The sequence below is a fragment of the Macaca thibetana genome, chromosome 1 (genome assembly GCF_024542745.1).
Source record: "Macaca thibetana thibetana isolate TM-01 chromosome 1, ASM2454274v1, whole genome shotgun sequence".
Taxonomy (NCBI): Eukaryota; Metazoa; Chordata; class Mammalia; order Primates; family Cercopithecidae; genus Macaca; species Macaca thibetana.
Window position 1 is genome coordinate 127,274,690 of NC_065578.1, and position 24,968 is coordinate 127,299,657.

The following is a 24,968-nucleotide window of genomic DNA, read 5'->3' on the forward strand; positions in this document are numbered from 1 at the left end:
ACTCCAGCCTCAGCTTGGAAGTTATGGAAGGCCATGCAATATCAAATGAGATGCATCATCTAAGTACTTTGCAAACTACATTCTTTAAAACAAGCTTATTTTCCAGTGAAAAATAGTCACCCCTTCTTGTGACAGGTTCAATAAATTATGAAACTCACTTGCAGGTACTTTGTTGCATGTTCAGCCTGTTTGCTCATCTGAAGTACATGCCAGGGATCATCCGAGGACATGAAAGACTTCAAATAGCTTAAAGGGCTGCACAAATTCAATTACTATTGTTGATAGACAACGCGGCTTCCATCATTTAGAAAGGAAAAGAGGAAGAATATAGGCCAATGTATGGTAGAAGTTGGGCTGTTCTAATTATAAGAAGGCAGCACAAAATTCCCAAGAGTTATCAAGGGATCTACACTATTATTACTAATTTTCACCATCACTGGATCGCAATACACAGTGCATATATACTACCTTGTTTGACTCTAACAGTAAATCCTGTATCCAGCTTTCAGATCAGAAAATTGAGGTCCAGAGAGGTGAAGCAACCAGCACAATGCTGCTCAGCTAACAGTACCATGAGGAGTTTGGGGTTGAAACCCAAGCACATGCTTTCTCCATTGGGCAAAGAGCGTCTGCTTACCGGAGAAGGCTCATGAAGCCCCGTGCAGTGTGGTCCCACTCAAAGCGGATGTTGCAATGTCAGCTGCTGAGTAATGGCGAGGTTCTGAATAGGTGAGCATGGTGTGTCCCTGAGGCTCTGTGTGTGAGAAAGGTCTTCCAACACTGCACTGGCTCTCACAGCCTGAACCTGCATCCCGGAGCCTGAACCCTTGTTCTGCGGCAGCAGAATGCCCTCTCAGTTTGACCGTGTGTCTGCTGGCCAAAACGCTGAAAGAAATATCTGCAAACAGAACGTCTCAAAAATAGGTAGGAGATATGGTTCAAGGTACCCATGTGGGGTGTGTTTAGGCTAACTCTTCCCCAGACTTCTTTGTCTTGTTTGATCTCTGCTAGGACACTGGTGCATGGAAGGTGTGGCAATATAATTGTAAGTGTTGACGAATTAAGGATGACTACCAGGATCTGTGTAAATTACATAGGATGCTTCACCATACCTCCCAACATACTGAAAATCATCTCTCTCAAGTAAACATAGCTTCGTTCTATTTCAAGTGATCCTCAATTTAAAATGAGGAAACTGTATTCCGGAGAGGTTAAGTAACTTGCCCCAGGTCTCACAGCTACTTAGGGGCAGAATCACGGTTTCTAACCTAGATTTGGACTCCCCATATCAAATCAGATTAAAATGAATATCCAGGGCTGGGTGCAGTGGCTCACGCCTGTAATCCCAGAATTTTGGGAGGCCAAGGTAGGAGGAACACTTGAAGCCAGGAGTTCAAGACCAGCCTGACCAACATGGTGAAACCCCATCTCTACTAAAAATACAAAAATTAGCCTAGCATGGTGGTGTATGCCTGTAATCCCAGCTACATGGGAGGCTGAGGCAGGAGAATTGCTTGAAGTTGGGAGGCAGAGATTGCAGTGAGCAGAGACTGTGCCACTGCACTCCAGCCTGGGTGAGAGGATGAGACTCCATCTCAAATAAATAAATAAATAAATAAATAAATAAGATGAATATCCAGGACCCCTTGCACGGGAGAAGAGTCATGAAAGGCAGCTCAAGGGTGGTGGAAGGAGGTGGTCTCAGTCCTGCCCTTGTGCCTTGATGATGGCTGTTCCAAGGAGCTGGCATTTTGTTCTACAGCCCTGGATCTCTATCAGGACACATCTCCCTTCTATCTCATGAGTAGCTCCTCTGAATGACTCCCAACCACCAGCCTCCTAAAACGTTTCCCAAAGTATGTTCCATCAGTACAGTGCTTCTCAAAGTAAGGTGCATATGAATCACCAGGTGACCTTGTTAAATGCAAATCCTAATTCAGTCATTCTGGGCTAAGGCCTGAGATTCTGGGAATTGTTCTAACAAGTTCCCAGTGATGCCAATGCTGCTGGTCTGTGAACCAAACTTTGAGTAGCAAGGTACCAATAGTGCTTTATAATAAAAAGGGTTTGAGGGCAAATACAATTGAGAAAGTTTGAACTAAACGAAAATAAATGGTTTCATTACTGCAGGACTTCTCAGAGCCTTTAAAATGCTAATAAGCATTATTAATACCCAAGAGGAAGAAATTGCGATGTGTTATATGTGAGTTACTGATGTAACCAGAATGATATATCGGTTTGCAAAGAAGCAACGGAAAATCAGGAAAATTCTGTGCCTTTTTCCCACCTTACCTTGGTTCCAAAGCTGCAATTACAGCTCATACTCAACCCCAACTCAGCACTCCCCTCTTTCCCACTGTCTCCTTTCAGGTGTCTGGGTACATGCCTGTCTCCTCCATCAGACCACATACCTCCTGGCACCCCTGCTCGTCCTCCCTTCCCTGTCCCAGCACAGACTCTGCACTCAGAAGGCCCCAGGTGGAATACCTTTCGCAGACACGGACGGTCCAGGCAGCAATGATCCACAGAGAGATGCTGAACACGAGCAGCACAGTGCCAGGGCAGATGGTCATGAGCGTCTTCATGACGAAGCGGGTGTTGAAGTTGATCTTGTTGAGGGCCCCGATGCTGCGGGACGAGGCATCGGTGAAGAGCTTGCTGTGCAGCAGCATGACTCGGGCGATCAGGTACAGGCGCAGGAACATGGGGATAGACAGGATGATGTCCACATCGGCCTCCGCCCGGGAGGGTGTGTAGGAGAAGGCCAGGCGTGCTGTCCAGAAGAACTTGTACTCGCCAGGAATGGGGTGGATGGCGCACACCAGCATCTCCAGGCTGATGTAGAGGATGCGCTCGTAGGTCATGGCTATCCGCCAGTCATCCGCGCCATTGTCGATCACGAAGAGCTGGTGGGGGCAGAGAGTCCATTAGTGTGGCCAGGACCAGGAAGTGCACAGCAGGGCCCAGACAGGACAGGTGGGGCAGGCTGGGGCAGGCTCCTGGGCTCAGGTCAGCCTGACCCCCTCAGCCTGCTCTTTAGGGGCCTTGCTGTGTGGCAAGAGCCCTGGATGGGGAGTAGGGAGACCTGGATTCAGGTCCGGCTGAGAGGCCCTGGCTAAGACACTTTGACTCTCTAGGCCTCACTTTCCTCCTCTGCAAATCCCTTCCTGAGATATAGTGATTTATAATAAGAAATCATATAATTGGTCTTTATCCTGGTTTAGGCACAGTTCCTAAAACCTTAGGAATTTCCAAAGTGATAAGTGTCGTTTGTATGCTAATGAGATGACTAGTGGCTGGGGTGGGAGGTGGGGATCCAGGGTAGCCTCAGGATGGGTGCTGGTTGCCAGGGGAACAATCTGGTGATGAGACGGCTGGAAATTTCAGCCCCACCCCACCACCTCCTGGGAGGGAAGAGGGGCCCGAAGGTTGAGTTGATCACCAATGGCCAATGATGTCATCAATTATGTCTGTGTAATGAAACCTCCATAAAATCCCAAAAAGACTGTGTGTGTGTGTGTGTGTGTGTTTTAACTTTTATTTTAGGTTCAGGGGTACATATGCAGGTTTACTATATAGGTAAACTTGTGTTACAGAGGCTTGTTGTACAGATGATTTTGTCAACCAGGTACTAAGCCTAGTACCCAATAGTTATTTTTTCTGATCCTCTCCCTCCCACTCTCCACCCTCAGTGTCTATCGTTCCCCTCTTTGTGTTTCGATGAGCTTCTAGATAGCTGGACACATGGAGGTCCCTGGACACGTGGAGGGTTCCGTGCCCAGAGAGGGCATGGAAGCTCCACCCCTTCCCATGCGCCCTGCCCTTTGCTTCGCTCCCATATGGCTGCTCATCTGAATCCTTTGTAAGGTCCTTTATAATAAACCAGTAAATGTGTTTCCCTGAGTTCAGTGAGCTGCTCTAGAAAATTAATGAAAACCTGAGAAGGGCGTCCTGGGAACCCCTGATTTATAGCCACTTGGTCAGAGGCTCAGGTAAAACAGCCTGGGGCTGGTGACTGGCGTCACAAGTGGGGTCAATGTGGTGAGACTGAGCCCTCAACCCATGGGAGCCAACACTAACTCCAGGCAGACAGTCAGGGTTGAGTTATATTGCAGGACACTCAGCCAGTGGCCACTGGAGAACTGCTTGGTGTGTGGGAATCACCCCCTCCTTTTTGCTGACCACAAGTGTTCTATATTGAGCCACTTCCCAAGGTCCCTTCCAGCACACAGGTGCCAAATTGGCTCTTTCACGATGGTGAGAAAGATCAACTCATTTGTATTAAAAACACATCCCTGAGCCCCTGCCAGACCTGAGCTGAGCCCTGGAAGGGGATGCGAAGATGAAAAAGTCATGTTTCCCGCATGAGTGAACTCGCAAGGGCTGGCACAGATTCCTTCTCCCCACTCAGAGAAGGGAGCACAAGTGTTTGCTGGTAGCACTGCGCTCTCAGACAGTGCAGTGAAGCATTCACGGCACGGACTCTGGAGCCAGACTGCCTGATCCTAACACTACTGGCTCCACGATCTTGGGCAAGTTACCGAACCGCCCTATGCCTCAGTGACCTCATCTGGGGATGATGATAATAGCTGCTGCACAGAGGCCGCTGTGAGGCTGCAGTGGGTTCGTATATGCAGCATGCATGGAATCCTGCCTAGCACCCAGCATGCTATGTAACTATTAGCTATTCTTAGTTTTAGCATTATTAATGCATCTGGTCTGTCTTTCTGTAAAATGACAGTTGGATTCAGTGATGTCTAAGCTTCCTTCTAGCCCTAACCTTTCACGAAGATGCTTCCTGCTGTCACCTCATGAGGATGGCTGTTCACACAAGAATTGACTGAGCACCAGCTGTGTGCCCAGCCTTTGTCTTCGGGTAAGTCCCACTGTGGAGTCCCACCATGTTTGATGACTGTGAAACGGAGTTCACATCTTTCCCCTCTGTGGCCTCAGTCTTCATCTGAGACTGAAATGAGAAGCCTGTAAGGTCTCATCCAGCTCAGATGATTTGATTCTTGGAGGGTGAGGCCTGAGATCCGCGCATATGTTCGGTGTGGGCCTCCTGTGCAGGCACCTCACTTCTGGGAGGTAGTGGAGTGTTTATCATCACACTATGCCCTCTCTCTACTGGGCCCTTGGCCCTCCAGCAGATCTGGCTGATGCCTGTCCCAGCTCATCCACAAACACATCCCACTCAAGACTCCAGCCTCATATGCTGCCTGCTCCACCGATAGCCACAGAGAGCTGCTGCTCTCCAAAGCTGCTTATGTTTGCCTTTAAACAGGAGACAGGCAGGGTCCTGTGGCCTAACATGAGCTCAGGATGAAGGGTACCAACACCAGCACCTCCTGGCCAGGAGAGCAGCCCACGCGTGCATCCTGGGAAGGCCTGAGCTGCAAGGCTGGAAGAAACTAGGCTGGGTTAGGAGAAATTAATGTTGAGGCCAGGGTTGGGTGGAGGTTTTACTTAACGTGGAAATACACCCTCAGCACAGAAAGAGTAACAGAGAGACTGGATCAGCGTGGATTTGTGGGGTCTGGCTGAAAGCCAAGTGAAGCCTTCCTTTCCTCCCTTGCACAGGGAGATCAGGGAATGAAGGGCTCTTTATTCTGTCCATCCAACTGTCTCCTTGATGGTCTGGGCTGAAGGAAGCTTCTGCTCTGTTTCAAAGTTAGTCACCAAGCAGCTTTCTCTCCCCATTTTGCTGCCTTCCTTAGTTCAGCAGGAACCGAGGACCCAGGAGAGGACCTATGGTACCAGGCCTGGTGTGGGGTGGGCGGGCGATGCTTGCCTTGCTTTTAGCATCTACCTGTGATATGTTTCGGCAGCAAGGGGAACCTACCAGGCAATTCAGTGGGCCCTGAGAGGCATGGGCGGGGGAGGCAGCACTAGGAGGCAAGTCTCTCACCTTGCTGAGCCTCAGTTTCTCTTTCTCCCTGCTGTGTACCCTTACAAAGCCATAATGGAGAGCAGAGGAGACAATGGGTTGACAGGGCTTAATAAACTACAAAGGATCATTTGTTCATTCATTCATTCATTCAACAAACATGTGTTGAAGGCCCTATGAGCAGCCCCCCACCGACCCACCCATAAGGATCCTGAAGGGAAACTAGAGGGGACTGTGGGAGCAACTGGCTGAGAGGCTCACCTGGTGGCTCTAATCAGGGAGCTGTCATTTCTGAACAGGAGACAGTACCCAGCACAGCACCAGCTGGAGACTCACCCTCCTCCTTCCCCAGTGCAGCTGAGCCTGGGTTTTTCCAGACACAGGTTTCCCCCAGCAATTGGAAAGCCCTAATGGCTGTTCAAAGGGTTCCCTCTGCTTCTAACTGCCGCCCGACAGGCCAAGCCATGGCAACGTGACTGCCTGGCCAAATTCTTCAAATGCAAAATTAAAACCATCTACTCTGTAATAAAGAATTGCATCTGGTTACTATAGTAACTGGGTTCACTCTGGGCAGGAAGGGAAGCAACAAGTAACAGATTCCTTTGATTGCCTGATGAGGAGCGGGATTGTAAGCCGTCACAGCTGAAGGGGAGAACGCACCAGCAGCTCTGCCCAGCGTGACGGGAAGGTGCTGGTCCCCAGCTGCCTCTCGGGTGCCCTGCCTCAGTTGCAGCTTGCTGGTGCAGGGAAGGTGGGGGCCACATGGGGTAGTGGAGCTGGAGGCCAGAGAGCTAGCCTGAAGTCCTCCACATCCAGGTATTAGCCATGTGATCTCAGGCCCTGTGTGACTTCTCTGAGCTTGTTTCCACATCTCCAACAGGGGAACATTGACCTTGGCCCTGCCTGCCTCATGAGGTTAGTGTTAGGATCCAATAATACAGATAAAAAGTTGGTGGCTGGGGTTGGTGGCCCACGCGGTGGCTCACGCCTATAATCCCAGCACTTTGGGAGGCCGAGGCAGGCAGATTGCCTGAGCTCAGGAGTTCGCAAACAGCCTGGGCAACACAGTGAAACCGTCTCTACTAAAACACAAAAAAATTAGCCGGGTGTGGTGGCGGGCGCCTGTAGTCCCAGCTACTCGGGAGGCTGAGGCAGGAGAATTGCTTGAACCCGGAAGGCAGAGCTTGCAGTGAGCGAAGATTGCGCCACCGCACTCCAGTCTGGGCGACAGAGCAAGACTCAGTCTCAAAATAAATAAATAAATAAATAAATAAGTCCGACAATGCTTTACTAACTGTCTAAAAATGTGAGGGATTTTTAAGCTGGAGGGCCTGGGGGGCACTCATAAACACTGTGTGTAAAGAGGCAGTGTTTTGAGTAGGCGGTTGGGGGAGTTTTCAGGCTGCAGGTTAAAAGCCTCTGCTAGACAGGGCTCCACTGCAGGGTTTTCTGCATCTGCAGGGTGCGACGTGGCCCAGAAGATCCCATTGCTGTCCCACATGAGGACACTCTATGCTTCCTTCCTTCCTTCTGACCCCTGGAATCACAGTTCTCCAAGTGTGGTCTCGCTCCCTCCCGTTTCAGAGCAAGTAGCAGATACCCCACTCCGCTGGTTCCTCACTCTGCATCCCATTCATTCCTAACAAAGCACAATCCCAATTATTGGTTTGCGTTTGTGAGATTTTTGCTGTCTCACCCCTTAGACGTGGTTCTCAACCTACTCACATCGCACATTAGAATAACTTGGAGAGCTTGTTCAAAAATACCCATGCCCAGGCCCACCCCAGGCCAAGTAAATCAGAATCTCTGGGGGTGGAGCCCTGGCACGGGGGTTCTTCTTAAGGCTCCAAGGTGAGTCTAAAATGTAACCAGGATTGGGACCCCCCCCCCACCAGTCACAGTTGGAGCTCCAAAGAGACAAGGGCTGTGTCTTCCTTGTTCCCTGTGGCATCTCCAGAGCCTAGCTCAGATCTTAGTGCTTAGTAGGTGTTCAATAAATGCTTGTTTAGTGAATTAATAATTCCCACATGTGTGCCCCTGGACTAATCTTCCCTCTCTCGGGCTCAGCTTCCTCCTCTGAGGAATGAGGGAATAGACTAGACAATCCCCAAGGTACCTCCTGCCTTAAGAAGCCATAATTCTGTGGTTCTACACAGACCCTCTTGCTGGCGGCTCCCACCTCATCTGTGTTCTCAGTGCACCTGAGCTCTCCAGGGACAGGAACCATGCCTGGCTCATCTCACCCCACTCCCATGCCTGAGACGTTGCCTGGCACAGAGTGGGCAGTCAGTAGAATTTTGGTGAATAAAAAGTGTGTAGGCGGATGACTGTGTCATATGAAGAAAAGGACAGATTGCCCGTGGCCCTTGTTAACCACCCAGAATGGAAATTCCTGTTGAAAATCCATTCCTAAGCCTGTGACTCACAAAGGACTTGACAATTCATCTCACACCATGGGAAGGGACACCCTCTTATTCTCAAAGGGTGGTTCAACCTCGAATAAACTGTCCCAGGTGACCTCCAAGCCTTAGAAAGTTCTAGAGCAAGTCTGAAACCAGGATATTGAGTAGCGCTGGACCAGAGGGGCAGGAGGAGTGTGTATGTGGCTCCACAAAGGACTATCTTCCCCTAGGGCTTAGTCTCAGTCATCCAGCCGTGACTCTAGACCAGCTTGACTGTTGGCCTCTGACGGATTCTGGAAAAGTACTGAGGTGATGTGGACACAATGTGGCATGGGGCAGGGAGCACTGTGGGCCCTCGAGTGGTCTGTTCTGGGCTGTTCCAGAGCAGGAGAAGCCACAGAGGCCCAGGGCTGATGAACGAGTCCCTTCCTGACCAAACGTGGGTTTGCTCCTCGCATGCTGGCCTCCCTGAATGGGGAAAGGAAAGCCACATTCTCCGAGTCACTGAATCTTTCTGCCTCCTAAGCCTAAAAAAGTGATTTCACTCATTGAGGGTGCAACTGGCCTGAAGATGTAATGTGTCAGTACCACAGTCTCTGGTATCCTGAAAGTTCCACTCTTTCCTCAGATAGTTGCTCTGTCCAGAGGTGGCTCTAGGCCTAATCCCTCTACCACTTAACTGGTGGTTCTGAGGACTTGTAGGATTTTCAGCCATTAGTATAATTCTGAGAGTTCTGGGAGAGAGACTATATGCAACAGTGATTCCAAACTTTCCTTTAAGGAGCTTGTAATTAGAGAAAAAGGAGAACTAACTCAACTCAGTTCAGTATAATAATTATTAAGAATCAACAAGGTTAGGCTACTGTGGGTATATAAATATGAATCAAACACATGTCCCATGAATCAGTTCACAATCTCAAGTAGCTCTAGCAAAAGACATGCATGATTCGGATGCAATTTGAAAAGCTTCTTGGGCTAGACAGGGCTTCAGCAGTGCCTGGAAGGCATGTATCAGACACACCGGAGGGGGCAGCTTGCAGAAATGGCCACAAATTCCTCCCATCCCATTCACTTACTTCTGTACATGTGACTTTGCCTCTCTTCCAGTCAAGAAGTACAGCCTATTTCTCTCTCTCTTTTTTTTGAGACAGTTTCACTCTTGTCAACCAGGCTAGAGTGCAATGGCGCCATCTGCCTCCCGGGTTCAAGTGATTCTCCTGCCTCAGCCTCCTGAGTAGCTGCGATAACAGGCACCCACAACCACACTTGGCTAATGTTTGTATTTTTAGTAGAGATGGGGTTTCACCATGTTGGCCAGGCTGGTCTCGAACTCCTCACCTCCAGTGATATGCCCACCTCAGCCTCCCAAAGTGCTGGGATTACAGGTGTGAGCCACCACACCTGGCCAGTACAGCCTATTTCTCAATCTCTTCAGTCTGAATTTAGCCATGTACCTTGCTTTGGCCAGTGGAACAGTAGAAAGAGTGATACAGCAGAGGTTTGAAAAATGTCAGCACCGTGAGGCTCACTATAGACACATGGCCTCACTATCCCTTTCAGCCCAGCCTACAGCCAGCACCAGCTGCCAGCCATCAGAAGCTGTCCTAGACCAGCTGCATGACAGAAGCTCACCCCAGGTAAGACCAGCAGAAGAACCACCAAGCTGAGCCCAGCCCAAATGACTAATCCACAGAAATGTGACCTAAATTCTTATTTTAAGCCGTTATGTTTTGAGGTGCTTTGTTATGCCACAAAACTAATATATAACAAAACTAATTCTTACATTTGGCACATATTAGAAAAGCCAGGTCATGTGCCTACTGTGCCCAACATTTTCCTTTTAGATTCTTATGCCACAGCCCCTAGAAGGAACCCTCACCTGTCCCCACCTTCCCACTCCACTCAGTTATATCTGCTGGCCAGTTTTTCTCAAGCAACTGGGTTACTGGATGGGGAGGAGATCAGGGTCAAGGGCCATTCCAGCTTCCCCCATCCCCACTCCCACCATGGATGCATCATTTGAGATATCAAAGAATAACTAAGGGCATTTAAAAAGTTATTTTGCAAGCAGTTTGGTTGTTTTGCATACAAAGTGTTTTCTCAGATGTGAGGAAGTCAGCTGGTAGACTGCATCACAGAACAAAGGCAAAACGGAATTAATGGGGGGGGGGCACTGGAGAAAAACAGCATGGAGTCTGAGAACAGTGGACCTTGTTGGCAAATGCTCAGGCTAAACGGATTCGCTGGCAGCTAACGAAGAGGTCAGCATGGTATTCCATCCTTGGACGGCCAGTGAGGGATAGTACAGAATGCACTTTTAGTTATTCAGGGATTCTTCAGAAGCCCTCAGCTTTCAGCTGTGGGCGTGTCACAGGCCCTCTCCCTTGTCACCTGCACCTCAGGGAGTCCAGGTCTGAGCTTTCCCTGGTTACAGTGTCTCACCAAGCAAAGATGTAATCGCCAGCTCACCACAAGGCCAACGCTGAAGGCCATCTGGCCACCTCAGGACAGGACCATTCAGCTGCAATCTCTGTAGGGCCTGGGACAGGTTGCCTTGACAGGGAAACAAGGACACTACCCAGTGTCTCCAGCAGCCACATGGCACAGCCTGAGCTTCAGGCTTGTGAGGCCTTCCCACACTTCCTGCAGAGGGGTAGGCATGCAGGGAAGCTTGCCTTTTTTCTTTTTTTTTTTTTTAGGATAAGTTTAGAGTCCATTCATTGGATTCACTCGTTTTCCCCTCATTCTATTTTGAAAGGCTTGAGACCTTTCTGATTTTTTATTTAAGCAAAATCTGTCATTAAAATATTGTCAGCGATCAGGAAGGAGAGCATATTCCTGCTTAGACACTTTCTGACCAAACTGAAAAACTTTCACTCTTGCACAACTATGAATTTCTCTAAATTAAAGGAGACAAAATGGAAAAAGCCTTTTTGTGTACTGTTCCCTCTCTGTGGGGAAAAAAACTTCAGGGAAAATTTCCATCATTTAAAAAAATATACACAGAAACAAAGCAAGAGGAAAAAATTACAGATTTTCTTAAGATATATTATTTATATATAATATATTTTATATTTTATATATATACATATATAAATTTAAACACCCTGGAGCACATATTCTGCATGTACACCATTACTAGGGGGGTTACCATGGAAGCAACATCAAAAGTCCTGTAGTACCTAATTAGCTTTCCCTGAGGACAGGAGCTGATTGCCAGTGATGAAATGAACTTCTGGGTTTGCAGCAATGGTTCGTAAAATTTCCAGTCAGCAAATGCTCCATGGAACTAGAGGAAGAAAGGGAGGAAGGTGGGGGGTGGGAAGCAAAGGTAGAAAAAAGGTGGCTCTAAAACAGGCCAGCCAGTGAATGGGCCTTGTCAGGGAAGTCTATGATTCTACCATAAACATGATGCTTAGGGCGAAGGGGTCCATGCTACCCGGCTCTGTATCTAAGAAGAAATTGTTCTCATCTGAAACCATCCCACTCCCTGGGCCATGTGTGATGTCCCACAGTGGCTCTTTGGTCCGGCCAGGACAGGCTTCTCCTGAGTGCCTCACCAGAGCTCGCTTTTGGTCTGTTGCAGTGTATAATGACTACCCATGGGCGTTATGGAGCCTGAAGTTTGTTTGGGACTAACAGAGGCCAGTGGTGATCATAAATCCTTTCCCCTGTCCTCAGTTCTCAGAGAAAGAAAGCCAAGTTACAGCATTTAAGGGAGCCATTATATTTCACTCACATAGCAGGAATTTCTTGATCCCTGACCACGGCACTACTGGGGATAGAGCATCCCACCTCTGGCCATCTGTGTGTGGCAAGTCTCTGGACCTGAGATTCATCAGTGTAATGTGAAGACTTGGATGCAATTTGTAGTTTTCCATTTTCTCCAGGCTGTGGGGCCATTTCTTTTATAAGATTGTTCATGTACGCCCAACATGGGAAACACAAATTCAGAGCTGTTGTAGTTGAAAGGGTAGAGAAGAACATTCAAAGATCAACTCACTCACCTCCTCCTCCAGTCTAGATCTCTGTAGTGGACCCCATGCTCTCCATAGAACCCTTTGATTGGAAATCCTTTGGATGGACCGACTGGTCTCTAGTTGTAATGAGAGACAAGGTGTGATGCTGGAAATCAAGTGTTTGGGGTCTGGTTCAAGAGGTGCTGGATGCACAGGCATGGAGCTTTGCCCTGATCAGCTTATTCACTCATTCATTCATTGAGTATGAGTTGAGCCCCTATTATGTGACTTGGTAAGCTCTAGGGATATAGCAAGACAAATAGACAAGGCCCCTGTCCCCACAGAGCTTACATTTCAGGGGAGGAAAACAGATATTAAACTGGTAAACCATTTAATTTTAGACAGTGACACCTGCCAGGAAGAGAATAAGACAGGGCAAAGGAAATGGGAGAAGTCCCAGACAGCCAGGACAGGGCTCTCTATGGAGGGGTCCTCTGAATCCAAAGTGAGCCTTGCAAAGGTATGCATTACAGAGGGGACAACCATGTGCAAAAACCCCAAGGCAGGATGGAGTTTAGAGAGTTGCAGAGACAGAAGAAAGAAGACCAATGTGAAAAAGAAGTGAGGGATGGTACCAGATGAGGCCAAGAAGGTAGCAGGACCCAGGTCACTGGGACCTTGGAGGTCACAGAATGAGCTTTATCAAAGGATAGGAGACCACAGACCCACTCCCACCAGGGCCATGTGCACCATGTCACCACTTTCTGAAGACAGACTGCCCACGGGTTAAATATGCACCTGCGGTAGTCAGTTCGGGTCTCCAAAACAAAATACCATAGACTGGGTAACTTAAAAAACAGAAATGTATTTTTTCACAGTGCTGGAGGCTGGAAGTCTGAGATCAGGGTGCCAACACAGTCAGGCTCTCTTCCTGGCTTGCAGGTGGCCGCCATCTCACTGTGTCCTCACATGGCAGAGAGATGGAGAGAGACCTCTCTTTTTCTCTTCTCCTAGAGCCTCAGTGCTATAGGATTAGGCCCCATCCTTATAACCTTATTTAAACTTAATTACCTCCCACAGACCCTATCTCCAAGACAGTTACATTGGAGGTTAGGGCCTCAACAAATGTGTTTTGGGGAGACACAATTCAGTTCATAGCTATTTCCTTTTGTGTGAAAATTACCCAAAAGCCAGACTGTGGGCCAAGCCAGGTGACTTTGCACATACCATTTCATTGCAATCTCATAATGTCCCTGTAAGGGAGTAATATGCCCATTTAGCAGATGAAGAAATCCAAACCAAGAGAAGTTCAATCAATTGACTGCGGCCTTCAGCATTCTGTGTCTTCCAAATCCCACGCCCTTTCACCTGCCAGCCTGCTAAGCAGGCCTTCTATTTGGGGGCTGGCCAGTTTGGGGTATACGTTGTCTTCTAAAGAAAACTCAGCCAGGCACGGTGGCTCAAGCCTGTAATCCCAGCACTTTGGGAGGCCGAGGCGGGCGGATCACGAGGTCAGGAGATCGAGACCATCCTGGCTAACACAGTGAAAACTCGTCTCTACTAAAAATAAAAAAAATTAGCCAGGAATGGTGGTGGGCACCTGTAGTCCCACCTACTCAGGAGGCTGAGGCAGGAGAATGGCCTGAACCCAGGAGGCAAAGCTTGCAGTGAGCCGAGACTGCGCCATTGTACTCCAGCCTGGATGACAGAGCGAGACTCCGTCTCAAAAAAAAAAAGAAAACTCAAGTCCACACTTTAAATGCTCATTCTCAGAAGAATCTTTGCTGACCAGAGAATCAATATACAATTAAAATAAACTGGGTTCCATCCCTGGTGTCTGCACCACCTTGGAAACCCACATTGTTACCTGCAATCTAGACTGGGCTATGTTTGTGGAACTAAGACCACAGCTTTCATTTCCACAGATAGAATATCCATTTATCATCTTTCCCTTCCTCCTCTTCCCACCAGTGAACAGACCTCTATGGAGACCTGGTGATGGGGTCCCTAGCGAGGAAGAGACCATCTTAGTTTAGGAGCCCACTTACACACCCCAGCATGTTTGCTAATGAAGAAGATTCCTCTGGATAGGGCTGGGGTGGGGTCAGAGGAGACCAACACAGGGCTTAATGTATGTGCCCTAGAAATGAACAGAACATTGGAGGTGGGAGATTGTGAGCTATGGGACTGGAAGGAGAGGGCAGGTGGCTAAGCAGCACCTTGGGCCAGTCCCATGAGAGGGGGAAGCCGGAGCCCACTGAGGACTAACTGCTGCTGACCACCCATGAGACACGGACAGTGCTGAGACTGTAAGATCAGGCGCATGTGGCGTTCAGCACTGTCCCGTTTGTTGTGCCCCCACCACCTCACCCCTTCCCCTTGCTCCAGATCCATGGAAATGTCGGCTAACCTAGAGGCCTTGGTCATGGGCCCCTCGAGGAGCAATGGGAACAGGAAGGGTGCCTTAAGGGGTCACTAAGCACAGGATAGAGGTGGAGAATTCAGCAGAAAGAGTTTGACATCAGATGAGCTGTCAAGAGAGAAGTGGAAGTTTCCGAGCCCCCAGAGACCAGTGGAAAGACACTGGGTCCCCTCCTGTGTGGGGTGGGAGTTTGTAACCAATTCTATTTGAAGCAGTAAGGCCAAGTGTCCCCAGTCAATCCTTGGGCTGCAGTGGCCACACCTCGGTCTCATCATGTGCCCCGCGCCCCAGCCATCTTTACGTTGCTGCCAGAGCGAATGTTCCAAAATACAAACCAAATCATGTCACCTCCCCCTCTGGAACCTTTCAGTGGTAACCCAGACTGTCCAACCTCCTAACTGCACTTGGCCAAAAGGGCCTTTTCCCACCTGGCACCAGCTGGCCCCTCCATCCCCATCACCTGCCACACCTGGTGTCTCATCCCAGCCAAACCAAGTTACCAGTAACCCCTGAGCTTGCGCCCCTCCATCTTCTGTACAAGCACTCCCTCTTCTCAGCTTCTTCACCAGAGACCTCCAGATCAAGCGTCCCTCCCTTCCACAGGTCTAAGCTGGTCCCTTCCAACTCCCAGGTGGGGCTGGGTGCCTTCCTCCAGTATTCCCCAGGCCCTGTGCCCCCTGCTTGTCACAGAGCCAATCCCCAAATGGCAGCTGGAGAAGGATGGCCAGACAGTTGGGGAGTGCTAGCCCGCGTTTCAGGGGACCAGACCTTACAGGCACCATTTCATTTAGTCCTTAACAGTGTTCTGAGATAGGTATTCTTATTTCTATTTTACAGACAGGGAAACTGAGGCTCGGAGAGATTAAGTAATTTACTAAAGGTCACACAGTTAATAAGGGGCAGACCTAGGCTCTAGAGCTGGGGCAGGCAGCCTCCAAAGTTCACTCTCTCCACTACCGTGTGTGCTGCCCCAGGCTGTACTAGGAGGGCTTGTTGAACTGAACCCGGATGTTTGCTTGTCCCAGGCCAGGCCAATACGTGTTTCTGGTTCTCTGTGTGCCTTGGCAGATCCAGGAGTCAAAGGTTTCTGTGCATCTGCTAAGTCTGGGGTAAGAGGAATCGTTTTCTCAACAGGAAGTTTCTGGTAAGTTTCTTTCCTTTTGACACATGAAAGGATCCTGCTAAATGTTTGGGGGTAGGGGAGGAACAGCATCATCACTGGGGCTGCTGGGCCCTGATTGGTTCTAAGTCACCTGTTTACCACTCAGGGAGAAATTCTTTAACCCTGGCTTAGGGGGTATTTTTAGCAACTAAAAATAAAGAGGTTTTTGGATCTTTGAACAGGGTAGGGAGCTGAAGAACTGAGGTCACGACCAGGTGTTGGTGGTGGGCAGGGAGTGTTTGTTTTTTCCCCAACTGACTAAAAGGCCTTCAACTCCTTCTCAAGGGCCAGCTGCACCGTCACCCCTTCAGGGGGAGCTTTTCCTGATCTCCCAGTGGTGGGGGCAGCACTTCAAACAGTAACAATCCATTTGGTGTTTCCAACTTGCTGGCTGGGTCCTGAGCACGTTTCTTTTTCTTTTTTTTTTTTTTTTTTTTTTTTTTTTTGAGACAAGAGTCTCACTCTGTTGTCCAGGCTGGAGAACAGTGGTACGATCATGGCTCACTACAACCTCTGCCTCCTGGATTCAAGCAATTCTCCTGCCTCAGCCTCCCGAGTAGCTGTGCACCACCACACCTGGCTAATTTTTGTATTTTTAGTAGAGGCAGGGTTTTGCGATGTTGGCCAGACTGGTCTCAAACTCCTAGCCTCATGTGATCAGCCATCCTCGGCCTCCCAAAGTGCTGGGATTACAGGCATGAGCCACCACACCTGGCCTCCTAAGCACTTTTCTTTACATTAACTCTTTGAGTCTCACAATAGCCCCATAAGAAAAGTGAACTTCCCCCAGACCTCCTATCAACTAAGTGGTAGAGACAGGATTTAAACCAAGAGGCCACACTCTCATCTATTAAGTTTCCATTCTGGCCAAAACCTCCCTCTTGATCTCCCATCTGAGCCATGTTCCTGTCCACCTGCTTGTCAGCAGCCTCACTAAAGCAGGGGTCCTTGAGGACAGACGTCTCCTTGGTCACTGTCCACAGTGCCAGGCACAGCACCCAGGAAATATGGGCCGCCCAAACCAATACATAAAGGGCTTAAGGTGTCAAAACTATATCAATGTGACTCCAAAGAAATATTTTAATTGTTCACCATTTTTATAATTCTCCCAAGGCAAAAGAGTCTCTTGCAACATATGCACAAGATAAAGAAATCAAAGAATATTTTTAAAAGAACTGCTTATTATACTTAAAAAAAAAAAAACCCTGGAAACAAACTTGAATATACATCAATAGGGAAACAGCTGAATACATTATGGTACTCATACTGGGGAACATTATGTAGCTGTTTTTAAAAATGAAGTGGATCTATATGTATTGACTTAGAAAATGTTCATGATATATTGCTAAGTAAAAAGAGAAACTTACGGCATAATAGGTATAGTGGGATTCCTCTTTTTTAAAAGAGCAAACACCAACACATAAAACCAAAAATGCCCATATATGTGTATGCATGTTGGTACATTTTTGTATAAGCACACACAAAAGGTGCGTTAATCACCTCTGGCTAAACTAAACACTAAATTGTTAACACTGGTACCACTGGGGACGTAGGGAGATGGGAATCAGGGAACCTATTGACTTTTTTCCTTTTGATAATTAGAACACACCTCTGTGTTAAAACAAGCCTATATTGCTTTTGTAATTTAAAAAAACCCAATAAAGTATTTTTTAAAAGAACTGTCCTGGAGAAAGCCACTTGTGGCGCCTAATGGTGATGTTTTAAGCATGGCCATTCTTGGAGGAAAAATAATTGCCAGGTCCTTTCCTGCCCTGTAATTTTCTGTGTAGAGCTTCAAATCCCCCGAGGGCCCCCAGGATTTTATGAACACAGCCCTGCTAGAAGTGTTTATAGCTGAGCTCCTCTTACAAGGCTCCCCCTCCAAGGCCAGCCTCATTACCAGATCCACAGCCCCTCTAACTAAACCACCTTGTGAAAAATAGTTCCAGGGCATGAAGATTAAACAAAGGCACTTATTTCAAGGCCACCTCTCCATGGGCATTCCCATCGCAGGCACTGAAAGCCGCATTAGTCAGTGGCCCACCCTGCTCCCCTACTGACGGCAGAGGCCTGGGCTCCCTGTGGGAAGTGGTGGCCCTCCCCATGGTTGAGAACTGAAACCTGCTCCACTGTTCCCTCCATTCGGGAGGAGGGGGCCAAGGGCCAGGGCATGCGGCAGCCACCATCGCCACAGTGACTGCTGCTGGTGAGAGCTCGCTGCGGACCTGGCCTCAGTGTGCCAGGTACAGTGCCAAGCCCCGTGGGGTACAGTGGATGTCAGGATGCAACTTCCTGACGAACCAGGAGCTTCGAACTGCGTGTCTCCTAGAGATGCGCAGAAGCAAACAAAGATATGGCTATGGAGAGGGCCAGTTTGGTGACTGGGGCACTATTTGCAATTCAGGGTCTGTGCTGCTGCCCTGGATCCAGACACCTGGGGCTCTGGCTCTGGGTCCCCCACACTAGAGGGCCCTGCTTGACCACTCCTCAAGTCACACCACACCCCCTGGAGCCAAAAGCCCACAGGGCCCAGAGGCCTTGTCTGCCTCCACCTTCTATACCCCACTTTGGATATCCAGACTCCCAGAGTCCCTTGTCCAAAAAGGCCCCAGGCCTGCTTCCAGGGCCCACACTGCCACTTTCTCCATCTGTCCTCCCATAGGCTGATGCTGGCTGCTGGTAGATACATCCCTAAGCCTGAGAAGCAGCCAAGGGGCAGCTGGAGGAGGGGGCGGGATGAAGTTTAGACCTGAGGGCTGTGGCATCCACGGTGCCCTCAGGGTCTCGGATTGTGTCAGGAGGGAGGCAAGAGAGGGGCATGCTAGGGTCTGGGGCCTCAGGGTCTAGGTGCCTCCACTGGCCCTAAAGGAAACAGGGATAGATGGGCCTGTCGGTAACCCTTTCTGACTGTCTGGGATATGAATGACAGGATCAGCAGCAGCTACATATTCTAGTTAGTTCTGAGGTCAGGTAAACAGGCCCCTGACACTGCCTCTCAGACGGGTTGTCCCACCTTCACACACCTCTGCAGCAGCCACAGGCATCCAGGCTTGCTCTGAGGTGCCTTCTGCAGAGTGCTGGCCACGCTGGAAGCACCATACAAAGTGACTGAGTGGCCAAATATTTAAAAAATGCTTCTCAGAGATTCATCAGGCTCATTAGCATATGAAAGCTTCTGAGACTTCTAAAGAAAAGAAAACTGGTCGGCTTTGAAATGCAGTTTCTCAAACTTATTTGACCTTGACTCTTGTTTTGAAGTAACAGCTATTAATATTTCAAGGAACACTGGGAAATGCAGGGTGTGAGGCATTCAGTGTAACAGACAATGAAGGGTTCATTCCTTCAAGTATCTATGGTTCATTTTAACGAAGACTACCACAGTCTTCCTGAGAGGCACCAAATACTCCCCTGCCTTCCTGAACTGACTCCACGGAGCACAGCCCATGCCGCCAAACCCGTCAGCATCCACTCGCGTCACCCCACAGCCTCCTGTGAGCCAGCCACCTTCACGTGCTTTTTAGTTATTTTATTTAACAAATACTTATACAGCGCTTACCAGGTTTCAGGTGCTATTCTCAATGACTTAGAAATACTAGCTTCTTTACTCCTCATAGCAGCCCTTTTGTGGTGGGTCTTATTATTGAAAGATGAGGAAACTGAGGCATGAAGAGATTAAATGACATGCCCAAGGTCACACAGCGGTAAGTGGTTTACTCAGATCAAACCCAGGCAGTCTGGCCCCAGAGTCCATGTGTATTCATTTCTTATTGCTGCTGTAACACATTACTTAAAACAACACAGATTTATTCTATTACAGCTCCGGAGGCCAGATGTGTGGAATCAGTTTCACTAGACTAACATGGAGGTTGTCCGCAGGGCTGGCTCCTTCCAGAAGATCTGGCAGGGGAATCCGTTTCCTTGCTTTTCCAGCTTCCAGAGGGGGCCTACCTTCCCTGCCTTGTAGCCTTTTCTCCCACCACTCCAGCCTCCTGTTTCACCATCACTCATCCTGCTTCTTCTTCGGTAGTCAGATCTCCCTCTGCCTCCCTTTTCACAAGAACAGTTGTGATTACATTTAGATCCCACGTGGATAACCCAGGATAATCTCCTTCATCTCAAGATTCTCCATTTAACCACATTCTGCAAAGTCCCTTTTGCCAGGATATCCAGGGATTAGGAGCTGGATATTTTGGCAGGGTCTGTGCCAAAATATGGTTGGGGTTGGGGCATTAGGATTGGGGGAGGGGCATTAGGATTCAGCCTACCACATTATGCTTTTAACCATGGTGCTAAATCTAGTTTAGTGTTCCTAACAATCCTAGGAAGATGTTATCATTATTTCTATTTTACAGATTTGAAGACTAGGGCTCCAAGACGTCAGCTGAACTGCCAAGTGTCACCCAGGTAGTAAATGGCACAGCTGGGACGGGAACCAAGATGTGAATGACTTGCTCCCTCCTTCACACCTGCCCTGCCACCGGACAGGCGGCACTCAGGACACGCGGGGCCTCGGGGGATTCCGAAGGAGGTGCTGCTTTTGTTACTCTCTAGACTGAGCCCTCCTGGTATCCTAACCCCACTGAAAACCTGATGCGAGCTATGAATTTGCTTTCCCTAGAACAAGAAGCATTTCTGGAACACACCATGTATTGCAGCTAGTTTCTGGGAGTTCACGGGCCCCAGGTTAAGAACGCTTGCTTTTTTGTGTTGTTTTTTTTTTTTTTGTTTTTTTTTTTTTTTTTTTTTTTTGAGAGACAGAGTCTTGCTCTGTTGCCCAGGCTGGAGGGGTGCAGTGGTGTGATCTTGGCTCACTGCAACCTCTGCCTCCTGGGTTCAAGCATTTCTCCTGCCTCAGCTTCCCAAGTGGCTGGGACTACAGGCATGCACCGCCGCACCCAGCTAATTTTTTGTATTTTTAGTAGAGAAATGAGGCTTCACTATATGTTGCCCAGGCTGGTCTCGAACACCTGACCTCAGGTGATCTGACCGCCTCGGCCTCCCAAAGTGTTGGGATTATAGGTATGAGCCACCATGCCCGGCCAAGAACACTTGGTTTTAAAAGCAGAGTATTAGAGGGATATTTGCACACCCATGTTCATTGCAGCATTACAGATACCCCTTAGCTTATGATGGGTCACGGCCTGATAAACCCATTGTAAATTGAAAATATTTTAAGTAGAAAATGCATTTAATACACCTAACCTACCGAATGTCACAGCTTAACCTAGCCTGCCTTGTGTGCTCCAAACACTTACATTAGCCTACATTTGAGCAAAATCATCTATCACAAAGCCTATTTTATAATAAACCATTGAATATCTCATGTGATTTACTGAACGCAGTAAACTGTAGAGTACTGTATTAGTTGCTGACCCTCATGATCACAGGGCTGACTAGGGCTCTCTGCCACTGCCCAACATCACAAGAGAATATCATGCCACATACCACTAGCCCAGGAAAAGATCAAAATTCAAAGTACAGTTCCTGCTGAATGTGTATTGCTTTCACACCATCATAAAGTCAACAAATCTTAAGTCAAACCATCATTAAATCTGGGACTATCTTTCTCTATAGGATTCGGTACTATCTGCAGTTTTAGACATCCACCAGGGGTCTTGGAACATATCCCCCATGTATATACTGTACAGAATTTCAGGTTTGCAGGAGACAAGAGTTCAGGATTGTTCACACATCAATGTGAGTAAACTTAACATCACTGAACTATACACTTAAAAATGGTTAGGATGAGGGCAGGTGGCTCATGCCTGTAACCCCAGCACTTTGGGAGGCCGAGGTGGGTGGATCACCTGAGGTCAGGAGTTCGAGACCAGCTTGGCCAACATGGTGAAACCCTGTCTCTACTAAAATACAAAAATTAGCTGGGCATGGTCGTGCATGCCTGTAATCCCAGCTACTAGGGAGGCTGAGGCAAGAGAATCGATTGAACCTGGGAGGCAGAGGTTGCAGCAAGTCAAGATCGCACCACCGCACTCCAGCCTGGGTGACAAGAGTGAGATTCCATCTCAAAAAAAAAAAAAAAAAAAGGTTAGGATGGTATTTTATATTACGTGTATCATACCACTTTTTTTTTTTTTTTTTTTTTTCCAAAAAGACTGCTCTAAACTGAGAGCTCTTGCAGAGCAGGGACCACATCTAGTACATTCTTGCGGCTGGTGCTGGGGAGGAGCTCAACAGATGTCTGCCCGTGAGGGCTCAGCAGGTGGGATGGGTGATCTGCTAACACTTCTAGAAGCCCTGCACACTGGAGAGTAAGCAACCAGCCCAAGCCTGGCTAAAACCAAAAACAATAAAAGCCTCGAGAACTGAGAATGGGGAGGAGGAAGACAGGACAAAAATAAATCCAGTCACTGTTGTGGTCAAGAAGAGGTGGCTTTCACCCGCTCCTCAAAGGAACCTCGAAAGGGAACAAAAGGCCCCGATGTTAATTTTAGATACAGCTTGAAGCCCTGTCCAACTTGAGAGTGACTCTGTGCCTCTCCCACGGCTGAAAGTACCTGGGCTTTTTGACAGTTGTGCTCCTCTGCTGCCAAATGAATGGGGGTTGTAATCCACTTGAGGATCTTTTAAACTTCACTGCTGTTTGTATGAATTTGGAAGGAAAAACCAAACCTCCTCTGAGAGCTGACTCACGTTCCTTTGGGCATCGTGCCAGTCCCTCAGAAATCACCTCATCTGCCAACCCATCTATAATACCCCGTCTGTAAAAGCATCCTTCTGCTTCCACTGGCCAGGAAGATCGCAAAGGAAACCATGTAATTGCAAGAAAAGCCAAGTCGGAGAGGCAGGTGACACCTGTTTTATGACCAATGAGGGGCAAAGCCATAGACAGTTCAGAACTGAGAGTGGGTGGAAGCATAAATCCTGTTGCCACTGTGGTAAAAATGGGTGGCACTCACTGTGGGAACCTTGGAAGGGAACAAAGTGCCACGATGCTGCTTTGCAGAGGGTCAGGTGGTCACGCAGCATCCTGGGGTGGTTCATTCCCTCCGGGTCCCCCCCATCTGCCATGTTTCAACAACCATCCCAGATCCTCCTCCCTCTAACTGGGATCATATTAAATAGCCTTTCCACCAGTGACAGAAGGAGGTGGGCTCTTGATGGAGCCCACTCTGTAAATATAGAGCAACAACAGGAATCAGAATGTTCCACGGGAAATGGGTGGGACTTTCCCTCCCCATACCGAGTACAGAAGATGTTTACAGGACTTTCTGCAACCATCCTCATCAAGTATAATCCCAGAACAGTAACAGCAAGCTGATGGGTTTATTCAGGTAATATCCAGGAGACATATTGCTCTTTAAAAGGAAAGGGAATTTGCATGTTTTGTTATGGCCATCCCTTATTCCAGCTTAACTGGTCCCTAAGAGGCTCTGACTACAGCAAGAGGGATTTTGGTTGGAGAGACTGTCAAACCTTGAAGAAGGGTAGAGATGGAAAGAGAGAGAAGTTGAAGGAAGATTCCCCCCAGGGAAATGTTTTCAAAATGAAATCTGGACCTATTCATGTGGGAGAGAATGCCCACCCCAGAAGCAGGGGATTGACCTATATGGGCTCCAAAGCTCTTTCCATGCTGTTTCCATTGAACTACCTTCCCTTGCGTGTGATGCAGGCAGAAGTTCGATTTTTTTTTTTTTTCTATCACTGAAGGTGTTGGTAAAACAGCAAGTTTTTCTGCACCCACACTCTCCTTCAGCCAGGTCTCAGGCAACTTCTAGTGTGTATTTCCCCACCCTTTTCATTTCCCAACCAGAAAAAGGGGAGTTCCTTTGGTTGTGGTCCTCAGTTCTGTACCAAGAGCAGGAAGCCCCTAACCCCAAACCATTGCACTCAGGAATATTCTCACCACAAACACCTAGAAGCCAATCTTTCCACTCCAAATGGAGACGGACAGGTCAATCCAGACAGAACGGGCTATTGAAAAGCTGTAATAAATCATGTGCCAAGTGAGGTGTCAGACATGCAAACCAGGGAATACAAAGTCAGAGAGTTGTAAACGAAGTAGTGGGTTGAAGAGCTAGCGGTGGCCTGGTTCTCTCTGCCTACAGCAAAGGCCCAGAGCCACCTTGTGCACCACCCCTCCTCTTAGCTGGGGAGGTACCCAAATGTCTGTTCCTTGGTAAGAGGCTGACCCTGAAAAGTTTACACCTGGAGTTTCATCCCTGTATCTTAAAGCAAAGGGGGTGGCCGGGCGCGGTTTCTCAAGCCTGTAATCCCAGCACTTTAGGAGGCCGAGACGGGCGGATCATGAGGTCAGGAGATCGAGACCATCCTGGCTAACACGGTGAAACCCCATCTCTACTAAAAATACAAAAAACTAGCCGGGCGAGGTGGCGGGCGCCTGTAGTCCCAGCTACTCGGGAGGCTGAGGCAGGAGAATGGCGTAAACCCGGGAGGCGGAGCTTGCAGTGAGCTGAGATCCGTCCACTGCACTCCAGCCTGGGTGACAGAGCGAGACTCCATCTCAAAAACAAACAAAAAAAAAAGGGGGTGATGGGTAGGGATGTGGGGGGCAAGGGAGGGTGGCAGACCCCAATGCAGCCTAGAGACAAAACCACCAGGCTTGGGAACTAACAGACCCCATTTAAAAGTTATAAACCACCCAGGACGGGCGCAATGGCTCAAGCCTGTAATCCTAGCACTTTGGGAGGCCGAGATGGGCAGATCACGAGGTCAGGAGATCGAGACCATCCTGGCTAACACGGTGAAACTCCGTCTCTACTAAAAAATACAAAAAACTAGCCGGGCGAGGTGGTGGGCGCCTGTAGTCCCAGCTACTCGGGAGGCTGAGGCAGGAAAATGGCGTGAACCTGGGAGGCGGAACTTGCAGTGAGCCGAGATCTGGCCACTGCACTCCAGCCTGGGCAACAGAGCGAGACTCCGTCTCAAAAAAATAAAAAAAAGTTATAAACCACCTAAAATGATTACCATTAATGACAGTGATTAATGTAAACTGCAAACTATCAATAAATCATTAATTATGCTTTTAATTTTTAAAAACTCCAACAAATCAATATTAAATCTTATATAACTTAGTCACGATGCTGGGGACTGTTACCCAAGTTGGGGGGGAAAGGCAGAAATAGCACACAAAAAGCCTGCAGTGAAATACCTCTAA

The 24,968-nt window shown here is 48.4% G+C and overlaps 1 protein-coding gene across 3 annotated transcripts in view; it reads right to left on the reverse strand.

The window, feature by feature from the left end:
* The window catches only part of KCNN3 (potassium calcium-activated channel subfamily N member 3), a 169,456-nt gene that overhangs the window by 67,464 nt on the left and 77,024 nt on the right, over positions 1-24,968 (reverse strand). For all 3 annotated transcript variants that reach the window (XM_050753187.1, XM_050753218.1, XM_050753197.1), the window contains exon 3: positions 2,488-2,906. In XM_050753187.1, the coding sequence (XP_050609144.1) occupies positions 2,488-2,906 (419 nt within the window). The remainder of the gene's footprint in view (positions 1-2,487; positions 2,907-24,968) is intronic.